Source organism: Anopheles ziemanni, unplaced genomic scaffold (genome assembly GCF_943734765.1).
Source record: "Anopheles ziemanni unplaced genomic scaffold, idAnoZiCoDA_A2_x.2 U_78, whole genome shotgun sequence".
Classification (NCBI taxonomy): Eukaryota; Metazoa; Arthropoda; class Insecta; order Diptera; family Culicidae; genus Anopheles; species Anopheles ziemanni.
The window spans coordinates 7,232-19,818 of record NW_026689950.1 but is presented as its reverse complement, the minus strand read 5'-3'; the positions used below and the strand labels follow the sequence as shown (position 1 = coordinate 19,818).

The window sequence follows — 12,587 nt, the reverse complement described above, 5'->3', positions numbered from 1 at the left end:
AATGGTGTTTAGAAGGTGCTTAAAGTGACTTTAAAGAGAATGAGACGATGCAAAATGAGGTTTAGAAGGTGCTTAAAGTGACTTTAAAGAGAATGAGACGATGCAAAATGGTGTTTAGAAGGTGCTTAAAGTGACTTTAAAGAGAATGAGACGATGCAAAATGAGGTTTTAAAGGTGCTTAAAGTGACTTTAAAGAGAATGAGACGATGCAAAATGAGGTTTAGAAGGTGCTTAAAGTGACTTTAAAGAGAATGAGACGAAGCAAAATGGTGTTTAGAAGGTGCTTAAAGTGACTTTAAAGAGAATGAGACGATGCAAAATGAGGTTTAGAAGGTGCTTTAAGTGACTTTAAAGAGAATGAGACGATGCAAAATGAGGTTTAGAAGGTGCTTTAAGTGACTTTAAAGAGAATGAGACGATGCAAAATGAGGTTAAGAAGGTGCTTAAAGTGACTTTAAAGAGAATGAGACGATGCAAAATGGTGTTTAGAAGGTGCTTAAAGTGACTTTAAAGAGAATGAGACGATGCAAAATGGTGTTAAGAAGGTGCTTAAAGTGACTTTAAAGAGAATGAGACGATGCAAAATGGTGTTTAGAAGGTGCTTAAAGTGACTTTAAAGAGAATGAGACGATGCAAAATGGTGTTTAGAAGGTGCTTAAAGTGACTTTAAAGAGAATGAGACGATGCAAAATGGTGTTTAGAAGGTGCTTAAAGTGACTTTAAAGAGAATGAGACGATGCAAAATGAGGTTTAGAAGGTGCTTAAAGTGACTTTAAAGAGAATGAGACGATGCAAAATGAGGTTTTAAAGGTGCTTAAAGTGACTTTAAAGAGAATGAGACGATGCAAAATGAGGTTTAGAAGGTGCTTAAAGTGACTTTAAAGAGAATGAGACGAAGCAAAATGGTGTTTAGAAGGTGCTTAAAGTGACTTTAAAGAGAATGAGACGATGCAAAATGAGGTTTAGAAGGTGCTTTAAGTGACTTTAAAGAGAATGAGACGATGCAAAATGAGGTCAAGAAGGTGCTTTAAGTGACTTTAAAGAGAATGAGACGATGCAAAATGGTGTTTAGAAGGTGCTTAAAGTGACTTTAAATAGAATGAGACGATGCAAAATGGTGTTTAGAAGGTGCTTAAAGTGACTTTAAAGAGAATGAGACGATGCAAAATGGTGTTTAGAAGGTGCTTAAAGTGACTTTAAAGAGAATGAGACGATGCAAAATGAGGTTTTCAAGGTGCTTAAAGTGACTTTAAAGAGAGTGAGACGATGCAAAATGAGGTTTAGAAGGTGCTTAAAGTGACTTTAAAGAGAATGAGACGATGCAAAATGAGGTTTAGAAGGTGCTTAAAGTGACTTTAAAGAGAATGAGACGATGCAAAATGGTGTTTAGAAGGTGCTTAAAGTGACTTTAAAGAGAATGAGACGATGCAAAATGAGGTTTTAAAGGTGCTTTAAGTGTCTTTAAAGAGAATGAGACGATGCAAAATGAGGTTAAGAAGGTGCTTAAAGTGACTTTAAAGAGAATGAGACGATGCAAAATGGTGTTTAGAAGGTGCTTAAAGTGACTTTAAAGAGAATGAGACGATGCAAAATGAGGTTTAGAAGGTGCTTAAAGTGACTTTAAAGAGAATGAGACGATGCAAAATGTGGTTAAGAAGGTGCTTAAAGTGACTTTAAAGATAATGAGACGATGCAAAATGGTGTTTAGAAGGTGCTTAAAGTGACTTTAAAGAGAATGAGACGATGCAAAATGGTGTTTAGAAGGTGCTTAAAGTGACTTTAAAGAGAATGAGACGATGCAAAATGGTGTTTAGAAGGTGCTTAAAGTGACTTTAAAGAGAATGAGACGATGCAAAATGGTGTTTAGAAGGTGCTTAAAGTGACTTTAAAGAGAATGAGACGATGCAAAATGAGGTTTAGAAGGTGCTTAAAGTGACTTTAAAGAGAATGAGACGATGCAAAATGGTGTTTAGAAGGTGCTTAAAGTGACTTTAAAGAGAATGAGACGATGCAAAATGGTGTTTAGAAGGTGCTTAAAGTGACTTTAAAGAGAATGAGACGATGCAAAATGAGGTTTAGAAGGTGCTTAAAGTGACTTTAAAGAGAATGAGACGATGCAAAATGGTGTTTAGAAGGTGCTTAAAGTGACTTTAAAGAGAATGAGACGATGCAAAATGGTGTTTAGAAGGTGCTTAAAGTGACTTTAAAGAGAATGAGACGATGCAAAATGAGGTTAAGAATGTGCTTAAAGTGACTTTAAAGAGAATGGGACGATGCAAAATGGTGTTTAGAAGGTGCTTAAAGTGACTTTAAAGAGAATGAGACGATGCAAAATGAGGTTTAGAAGGTGCTTAAAGTGACTTTAAAGAGAATGAGACGATGCAAAATGAGGTTAAGAAGGTGCTTAAAGTGACTTTAAAGAGAATGAGACGATGCAAAATGGTGTTTAGAAGGTGCTTAAAGTGACTTTAAAGAGAATGAGACGATGCAAAATGGTGTTTAGAAGGTGCTTAAAGTGACTTTAAAGAGAATGAGACGATGCAAAATGAGGTTTAGAAGGTGCTTAAAGTGACTTTAAAGAGAATGAGACGATGCAAAATGGTGTTTAGAAGGTGCTTAAAGTGACTTTAAAGAGAATGAGACGATGCAAAATGGTGTTTAGAAGGTGCTTTAAGTGACTTTAAAGAGAATGAGACGATGCAAAATGGTGTTTAGAAGGTGCTTGTTGCGACGATCGTTCGACACCCCAGGAGTGAGTGTTCCTACCCGATTGGGATCCTGCACCGTATAAAAGGGAAAGGCAGGGTCTCAATCGGGTAGTAGCGAAATAGAAGTACCAGTGATTAGTGCGATAAGAAAGTGAGTAAAGTGAGTAAAGCAAAGAACCACCGAAATTAGAAGGACAGAGGGGGAGAGGAGTAAGTAGCAAGGAAGAGTAATGTACATGTAAATAACATAAAATGTATGTAACATGTAAAATAAATAGTTTCAGAACCGCCCTTTTGGTTAAAGAAAATCATCCCAACAACTTCTGAAATCCTTCTCGGTGAAGAAAGAAAGGAGATGGAAGTGAAGCCAACGTGCCAGCTGTGTGACCGACCACAGGACGGGGCCATGATGGAGCATTGCTGTTTGTGCAATAAGTGGGAGCATGCCGAGTGTGCGGGACTGTTCGACGGGAACAAAGACCCCGATACAAAATACGTGTGCTCCAAGTGCAAGGACAAGCAGGAATCCACGGCCGCCAAGTTCCGTGAAGATCGAGGATCCGCCAGCTTAAAACCTTCCACGCGGTCGAGGAAGGGGTCAACGGCATCGACTAGGAGGAACGAACGGGGTACGGTTAAAAGTATCACCTCTACCTGCCTCTCAACGGATGTTAGAGAGCAGTTAAAGCTGATAGAAGAAGAAAGAAGCTTTAAAGAACGGGAGATACAGGAGCAGAGAGAGATGCTGCGTCGCAAGAACGAAGAGTCGGCCCGACAGTTGGAGGAAAAAAGAAAGCTCGCCGAAGAGGAGAACCTTCGTCGTGAGATAGAGATGAAGGCAGAGGCGGAACTCATCGCTCGAGAACAAAACGCTCGCCGAGAGTCACTGGAGAAGAAGCGAGAACTGATGCGCCAACTCTCTCTACCAAGCCGTTTAGGCACCGAGGACAGCTACAGTGAAAAGGTAGTATGCTGGCTTAGTACGAACAAAGGAATGAGTGAACAAAGGCCAAATTCGCACGAGGATGCCCTCTCCCGCTCCAGCTCAGCCTTTGAAAGGATGCCACGCGTCGCATCAAGCCCTGTGACAGAAATAAAGGGCAAAATGCAGTATGAAGGCAAGAACGGAGAAACTGGGGAGCTTACCGGGAAGCAGATCGCAACACGCCATGTGATCGGGAAGGATATTCCCTCTTTCTGCGGTGATCCCGAAGACTGGCCACTGTTTTACAGTTCCTTCATGGAATCAACGGAGACATGCGGATTCAGTAGCGCGGAAAACCTCATCAGACTGAAAAGGTGCCTAAAAGGGAATGCGCTAGAGCTAGTTAAAGAGCAACTAACGCTGAAAGAAAACGTGCAAGATGTGATAAAAACCCTAAAAATGGTGTATGGGAAACCAAGTTTGCTGATTCGCTCCCTAATGAACAAAATCCGGGATTTACCTCCACCAAAGCCGGACAAAATGCGAACTATGATAGAGTTTGGGCTAACCGTGAAAGCCCTAACAAACCACATGAGAGCCGCAGGACTAGTTGAGCATTTAAAAAATCCATCCCTACTCGAAGAGTTGGAAGATAAGCTACCGGGAGAGATGAAGCTGAACTGGGCCGCATTCCAAGAAGAAAAATCAGTGCAAGGGCTTGAAGGGTTCAGCCTATTTGCCTCGCGCATGGCCGAACGTGCGTGCTTAGTGACTAACGACCTTAAGGAAATTAGTAGAATAGGAGAAAAGAGAAGGAAAAATACGGCCGCATTAAATGCACACGACGCTCCGCCTAATTCTCAGCCAAACAAGCCACCACCACAGACCCAAATGCCAGTAAGAAAAACCTGTGCGGTGTGCCAGCGAGAAGGACATCGAGTTTACGAATGCGAGCAGTTCAAAGCGGCAACAGTGGACGAACGCTGGAACTTTGTCAAGTCGAAGTACCTCTGTAGGACGTGCCTGAATAACCATGGCAACTGGCCCTGCAAATCCTGGCGAGGCTGCGCGGTGGACGGGTGTCGCTTAAAACACCACACGCTCCTCCATCCCGCAGTAGCAGTTAGAGAAGCCGTAAGTCCCTGTGCAACGCACATTGATGAGATAAACTTGGTAAACCCTATGTTCCGAATACTCCCTGTTACTCTGTACCATGGCAACCTCTCTAAAACCATTTATGCTTTCTTTGATGAAGGATCGTCCTACTCCCTAATCGACGAATCCATAGCCAAAGAGTTGAAGGTGCACGGACAGAAGGCACCACTTACGCTACAATGGACAGGACATGTAACGAGGACGGAGTCTAATTCCGAGATAATAGGATTGCAAATTTCTGGACAAGGCCGAAACAAACAATATAAATTGGAAAACGTCAGGACCGTCAGCCAACTCATGCTCACACCGCAAACACTCGAATATGAAACTCTGAAGGAACAATTCCCTCACCTAAGAGGTCTACCCATACAAAACTATGAACAAGCGCAGCCACAACTACTCATTGGTCTGGACAATCTCCGACTGGGAGTGCCTCTAAAGCTGCGAGAAGGACGAACGGCGGAGCCGATTGCAGCTAAATGTCGGCTAGGTTGGTCAATCTACGGAGGATGGGCTACAAACACAACGCAATCAGCAAGGGTAAACTTTCATACTACACCTTGTACGGACTGCGATCAGGCGATGAACGAGCAGCTAAAGAAGTACTTCACGATGGAGGACCACGACGCCAGCATTTATTCCGGACTCCTGGACTCGGAAGATGAGAAACGTGCCCGTCGGTTACTGGTAGAAACAACTAGACGTGATGAGACAGGAAACCGCTTTGAAACGGGTCTTCTGTGGAACACGGATTACCCCAGCTTTCCCGACAGCTACCCCATGGCAGTAAGAAGAATGGAGTCGCTAGAAAGGAAATTCGAGAAAGCACCGGCACTGGAGGCAAAGGTACGAAAAACTATAGCCGAATACGAAACAAAAGGTTATGCGCATGTGGCGAGTCTCGACGAACTATCATCGGTTGAAATCGAGAAAGCCTTCTACTTGCCTCTGGGAGTGGTCCAAAATCCAAAAAAACCAGACAAGATTAGACTGATTTGGGACGCGGCTGCGAAGGTGAATGGCGTCTCGTTCAACTCGAGAATGCTGAAAGGACCCGACCTCTTGACACCGCTCACCCAAGTATTGGGTCGATTCAGACAGTATCCTGTGGCCGTGTCAGGGGACATTATGGAGATGTTCCATCAAATCAGGATCCGGCATCCTGATCGCCAATCGCAACGATTCGTCTACCGAAAGAAACCCTCCGACCCAGTGCAAGTATACGTGATGGACGTGGCGACTTTCGGGTCTACATGCTCACCCGTATCGGCACAATACGTAAAGAATCTGAACGCCCAGGAGCAGGAGAAGGAGTTTCCGGACGCCACTAATGCTATCCTTCACAACCATTACGTAGACGACTATCTTCAAAGCTTCAAGACAGTGGAGGAAGCGCTGAGAATCGTGAAGGAAGTAAAACTGGTGCACTCTAAAGGAGGCTTTACGCTCCGGCGATTCCTTTCCAACTCGTCAGCTGTACTACAAGTTATCGGAGACCCATTGGAAGAATCAACTAAAGACCTTATGCTGGAACAAGGGAAAAACACCGAGTCGGTGTTAGGAATGAAATGGAAGATAGATGAAGACGTCTTCACATTCTCCTTCTCCTCGAGTGAGAGCATCCAGCATATTCTTCAAGCCAAGCATATCCCTACGAAAAGAGAGGTGCTGAAGGTCGTGATGAGTCTGTTTGATCCCATGGGCCTCGTGTCCTTCTTTCTAGTCCATGGAAAGATACTTATTCAGGACATCTGGACAAAAGGAACAGACTGGGACGAGCAAATAACCACTGATCTATGCCAACGATGGTGGGAGTGGACCAACCTTTTCCCAGATCTAGGGAAAATACAAATATCGAGAAGCTACTTCGGGACCGGGTATCGAGAGGATGCCGAGCTACAACTGCACGTATTCGTGGACGCAAGCGAAGCAGCGTACTGTGCGGTAGCCTACTTCCGGATAGAAAACAGCGGAAAATTCCAAGTTGGACTTGTAGGCGGAAAGACAAAGGTAGCCCCACTCAAGACAGTCTCGATACCTAAACTCGAACTGAAAGCCGCAGTCCTAGGATGTCGGTTACTTGCGAGGATAAAGGAGCAACATACCCTCACGATACACCGACAGTGCCTGTGGAGTGACGCCGGTGTCTGCCTAGCCTGGATAAAATCGGCAAATCCCCGACGTTATCAGCAGTTCGTTTCGGTACGAGTTGGAGAAATATTAACCACAACGAACCCTCAAGAATGGAGGTGGGTGCCTTCAAAGCAAAACGTGGCGGATCTGGCGACGAAGTGGAACAACGGCCCCGATCTGAGTATGGAGAACCCCTGGTTCGTAGGACCACAATTCCTGCACGAACCAGAGGATAGTTGGCCAGAGAAACGGTCAGTTTCCGACACCAACGAGGAAGTAAGAGCGATACACCTGCATGCCCGACCAACAAAAACACAACCGATGGACTTCTCGCGGTTCAGCTGCTGGGGAAAACTACTTAGAGTCACAGCGTACATCATCCGCTACATGGACAACCTGGGACGCAAAGGTGATAACAAACCACTAGAGCTCGGTTTGCTCCAACAAGCTGAACTTAGGAAAGCAGAATTGGCATTATGGAAGAATGCCCAGAAGGATGCGTTCCCCGACGAGATAGCTGAGCTGAGTACAACGAAGGGCAATCCCGAGGGAAGACACAATGTTGTCCCTAAATCCAGTCCCATCTACAAGAAGTGGCCTTTCCTGGACGATGATGGAGTTTTAAGGACGAGAGGACGAGTCGGAGCATCTATCCATTCAAATTTTGACGCTAGGTACCCAGCTATACTCCCGAAAAATAATTATATTTCATTCTTAATTGTAGATTGGTACCACTTAAAATACCGGCATGCCAACAGGGAGACAATAGTGAACGAAATTCGCCAACACCTGGATATCCCCAATCTCCGAGCGCTTACAAAGAAGGTTGCCGATGCCTGCGCGTATTGCAAGGTGATGAGGGCTTCCCCAAAACCGCCGCCGATGGCACCACTCCCCAAAATGCGCCTAGCCGCGTTCACTAGACCATTTAGTTATACGGGATTAGACTACTTTGGACCCGTGCTAGTACGAGTAGGGCGCAGGCAGGAAAAACGCTGGGTAGCGTTATTCACCTGCCTTACGGTTAGGGCTATACACCTAGAAGTAGTCCATTCGCTAAGTGCAGAATCATGTGTTATGGCCGTGAAACGCTTCATGGCCAGAAAAGGGATACCGCTAGAGTTCTGGACGGACAATGCAACCTGCTTCCAAGGAGCTAGCAAGGAGCTGCAAGCAGAGATTCGGGACGCCCTTGCCGTATCCTTTACTACACCTACGACAAGCTGGAACTTTATTCCGCCCGCGACTCCACACATGGGAGGAGCGTGGGAGAGGATGGTCAGGTCGGTAAAAACCGCATGCGGAGCGGTACAAGGCACATCCAGGAAACCAGACGACGAGACCCTAGAAACTTTGCTCCTCGAATCCGAAGCATTAATTAATTCCAGGCCTCTGACTTACATTCCCTTGGAATCAGCCGATCAGGAAGCTCTAACACCAAACCATTTTCTATTAGGTAGTTCTAACGGAACGAAACCAATCCCATCGCCGAACCTAGACCAGAGGGCAACACTTAGGAGCAGTTGGAAGCTAGCTAGGTACTTAACCGACCAGTTCTGGCAGAGGTGGCTAAAAGAATATCTACCCGTGATAACAAGAAGGAGTAAGTGGTTTGACGAGGTGGAGGATTTAAAGCCAGGAAAATTAGTACTAATAGTGGAAGGTACTGGGAGAGACCAGTGGGTGAGAGGAAGAATCGAAAAGATAGTGGTCGGAAAAGACGGACGCGCTAGGGAGGCTTTAGTTCGTACGTCGAACGGCCTGAAAAGAAGATCAGCAACCAGGCTTGCTGTTTTGGACGTCTTGAGGGACGGTGAACCCAACCCAATGAAGTAGAAGATAGGGTGAGTTCACGGGCGGGGGTATGTTGCGACGATCGTTCGACACCCCAGGAGTGAGTGTTCCTACCCGATTGGGATCCTGCACCGTATAAAAGGGAAAGGCAGGGTCTCAATCGGGTAGTAGCGAAATAGAAGTACCAGTGATTAGTGCGATAAGAAAGTGAGTAAAGTGAGTAAAGCAAAGAACCACCGAAATTAGAAGGACAGAGGGGGAGAGGAGTAAGTAGCAAGGAAGAGTAATGTACATGTTAATAACATAAAATGTATGTAACATGTAAAATAAATAGTTTCAGAACCGCCCTTTTGGTTAAAGAAAATCATCCCAACAGTGCTAAAGTGACTTTAAAGAGAATGAGACGATGCAAAATGGTGTTTAGAAGGTGCTTAAAGTGACTTTAAAGAGAATGAGACGATGCAAAATGGTGTTTAGAAGGTGCTTAAAGTGACTTTAAAGAGAATGAGACGATGCAAAATGAGGTTAAGAAGGTGCTTAAAGTGACTTTAAAGAGAATGAGACGATGCAAAATGGTGTTTAGAAGGTGCTTAAAGTGACTTTAAAGAGAATGAGACGATGCAAAATGGTGTTTAGAAGGTGCTTAAAGTGACTTTAAAGAGAATGAGACGATGCAAAATGGTGTTTAGAAGGTGCTTAAAGTGACTTTAAAGAGAATGAGACGATGCAAAATGAGGTTAAGAAGGTGCTTAAAGTGACTTTAAAGAGAATGAGACGATGCAAAATGGTGTTTAGAAGGTGCTTAAAGTGACTTTAAAGAGAATGAGACGATGCAAAATGGTGTTTAGAAGGTGCTTAAAGTGACTTTAAAGAGAATGAGACGATGCAAAATGAGGTTTAGAAGGTGCTTAAAGTGACTTTAAAGAGAATGAGACGATGCAAAATGAGGTTTTAAAGGTGCTTAAAGTGACTTTAAAGAGAATGAGACGATGCAAAATGAGGTTTAGAAGGTGCTTAAAGTGACTTTAAAGAGAATGAGACGATGCAAAATGGTGTTTAGAAGGTGCTTTAAGTGACTTTAAAGAGAATGAGACGATGCAAAATGAGGTTTAGAAGGTGCTTTAAGTGACTTTAAAGAGAATGAGACGATGCAAAATGAGGTTAAGAAGGTGCTTTAAGTGACATTAAAGAGAATGAGACGATGCAAAATGGTGTTTAGAAGGTGCTTAAAGTGACTTTAAAGAGAATGAGACGATGCAAAATGGTGTTTAGAAGGTGCTTAAAGTGACTTTAAAGAGAATGAGACGATGCAAAATGGTGTTTAGAAGGTGCTTAAAGTGACTTTAAAGAGAATGAGACGATGCAAAATGAGGTTTTAAAGGTGCTTAAAGTGACTTTAAAGAGAATGAGACGATGCAAAATGAGGTTTAGAAGGTGCTTAAAGTGACTTTAAAGAGAATGAGACGATGCAAAATGGTGTTTAGAAGGTGCTTAAAGTGACTTTAAAGAGAATGAGACGATGCAAAATGGTGTTTAGAAGGTGCTTAAAGTGACTTTAAAGAGAATGAGACGATGCAAAATGGTGTTTAGAAGGTGCTTAAAGTGACTTTAAAGAGAATGAGACGATGCAAAATGAGGTTTAGAAGGTGCTTAAAGTGACTTTAAAGAGAATGAGACAATGCAAAATGGTGTTTAGAAGGTGCTTAAAGTGACTTTAAAGAGAATGAGACGATGCAAAATGGTATTTAGAAGGTGCTTAAAGTGACTTTAAAGAGAATGAGACGATGCAAAATGGTGTTTAGAAGGTGCTTAAAGTGACTTTAAAGAGAATGATACGATGCAAAATGAGGTTAAGAAGGTGCTTTAAGTGACTTTAAAGAGAATGAGACGATGCAAAATGAGGTTTAGAAGGTGCTTAAAGTGCCTTTAAAGAGAATGAGACGATGCAAAATGAGGTTTAGAAGGTGCTTAAAGTGACTTTAAAGAGAATGAGACGATGCAAAATGAGGTTAAGAAGGTGCTTTAAGTGACTTTAAAGAGAATGAGACGATGCAAAATGGTATTTAGAAGGTGCTTAAAGTGACTTTAAAGAGAATGAGACGATGCAAAATGGTGTTTAGAAGGTGCTTAAAGTGACTTTAAAGAGAATGAGACGATGCAAAATTAGGTTTTAAAGGTGCTTAAAGTGACTTTAAAGAGAATGAGACGATGCAAAATGGTGTTTAGAAGGTGCTTAAAGTGACTTTAAAGAGAATGAGACGATGCAAAATGAGGTTAAGAAGGTGCTTAAAGTGACTTTAAAGAGAATGAGACGATGCAAAATGGTGTTTAGAAGGTGCTTAAAGTGACTTTAAAGAGAATGAGACGATGCAAAATGAGGTTTTAAAGGTGCTTAAAGTGACTTTAAAGAGAATGAGACGATGCAAAATGAGGTTTAGAAGGTGCTTAAAGTGACTTTAAAGAGAATGAGACGATGCAAAATGGTGTTTAGAAGGTGCTTAAAGTGACTTTAAAGAGAATGAGACGATGCAAAATGAGGTTTAGAAGGTGCTTTAAGTGACTTTAAAGAGAATGAGACGATGCAAAATGAGGTTTAGAAGGTGCTTAAAGTGACTTTAAAGAGAATGAGACGATGCAAAATGGTGTTTAGAAGGTGCTTAAAGTGACTTTAAAGAGAATGAGACGATGCAAAATGGTGTTTAGAAGGTGCTTAAAGTGACTTTAAAGAGAATGAGACGATGCAAAATGGTGTTTAGAAGGTGCTTAAAGTGACTTTAAAGAGAATGAGACGATGCAAAATGAGGTTTAGAAGGTGCTTAAAGTGACTTTAAAGAGAATGAGACGATGCAAAATGGTGTTTAGAAGGTGCTTAAAGTGACTTTAAAGAGAATGAGACGATGCAAAATGGTGTTTAGAAGGTGCTTAAAGTGACTGTACGATATTGCGACGCCTAAAGGTAGGCCACAGAACTCTACAAGGTTCTGAACAGTTAGGAATTTTGAATTTAATGAAACCCTACAAGTACCAGTTTATCATAACCTGCTGTTCAAAAATAACGGTTAATTGATAACAGTGTCTCCGGTCTTAGACATCGCTAGCACAACATTTGTGACGTAACTAAAGGCGTTCAGAAAACCAAATAAACCCAACTTGAGAAAAAACCACTGGTGTTTGTTAGGCTCTGTCCCCAACATACTTAGCATTATAATCCACAGAAAGTCCCTGGCGGGTAGCGATCTGTGGACACTATATTGCGTTCTCTGGTACCGTTGGACAAACCCAGATTTTTGAAACCATTTTCTTCTTTTCTCTATCCACCTGTTGAGTAACGAGTTCCGGAGTAGGCCGTACCCTACATTTTGGTCCTTCGAACCGGATCGGCGCAACGAACCTATCGTGCGCAGATTATTTCATACATTCGTCGTCGGAAGAGGAACTTTCGTCAACCGGACGGGTTGATTGAACATCGGTGGCAGACCACGGACACCACACGAGGCCGATCCAGTGCGCATCGGTGCCTCAAGGGGAGAGAACCCAAGTCGGGAGTTCTCTTCAGTGGATCAGTCCAGCGCTTCGTGCCCAGCGTTTGTTCAACCCAGCGTCTACAGGAATCGTGTATCAACCGGACGGGTTGATTTTCCATCGGTGGCAGACCACGACACCACACGAGGCCGATCCAGTGCGCATCGGGGCCTCACGGGAAGATAACTCAAGGTGTGAGTTTCCTTCGGTGGTACCGTCCAGCGTCTCATCGCCACGAGAAGTTTATTCAGCGTGATTGTGAGTACCAGTCCAGAGTGTCGTAGCAGTCGACGCTGACAAAACAGTGAAGTGAAAAAGTGAAAAGTGCAACAGACTAACTAATAGTCACA

At 43.3% G+C, this 12,587-nt stretch overlaps 1 protein-coding gene across 1 annotated transcript; it reads left to right on the top strand.

Moving 5' to 3' along the window:
- Nucleotides 1–3,117: 3,117 nt before the first annotated feature.
- On the top strand, nt 3,118–7,844 carry LOC131292808 (uncharacterized). Its single transcript, XM_058320892.1, has 2 exons — nt 3,118–7,595; nt 7,646–7,844. The coding sequence occupies exons 1-2, from the start codon at nt 3,118–3,120 to the stop codon at nt 7,842–7,844; spliced, it is 4,677 nt and encodes a 1,558-aa protein (XP_058176875.1).
- The last annotated feature ends 4,743 nt before the right edge of the window (nt 7,845–12,587 follow it).

Coding starts and splice junctions, on each gene's coding strand:
- LOC131292808 (XM_058320892.1), top strand. CDS start 3,118: ATGGAGCATTGCTGTTTGTGCAATAAGTGGGAGCATGCCGAGTGTGCG. Junction 7,596..7,645: donor CATTCAAATTTTGACGCTAG/GTACCCAGCTAT, acceptor TCTTAATTGTAG/ATTGGTACCACTTAAAATAC.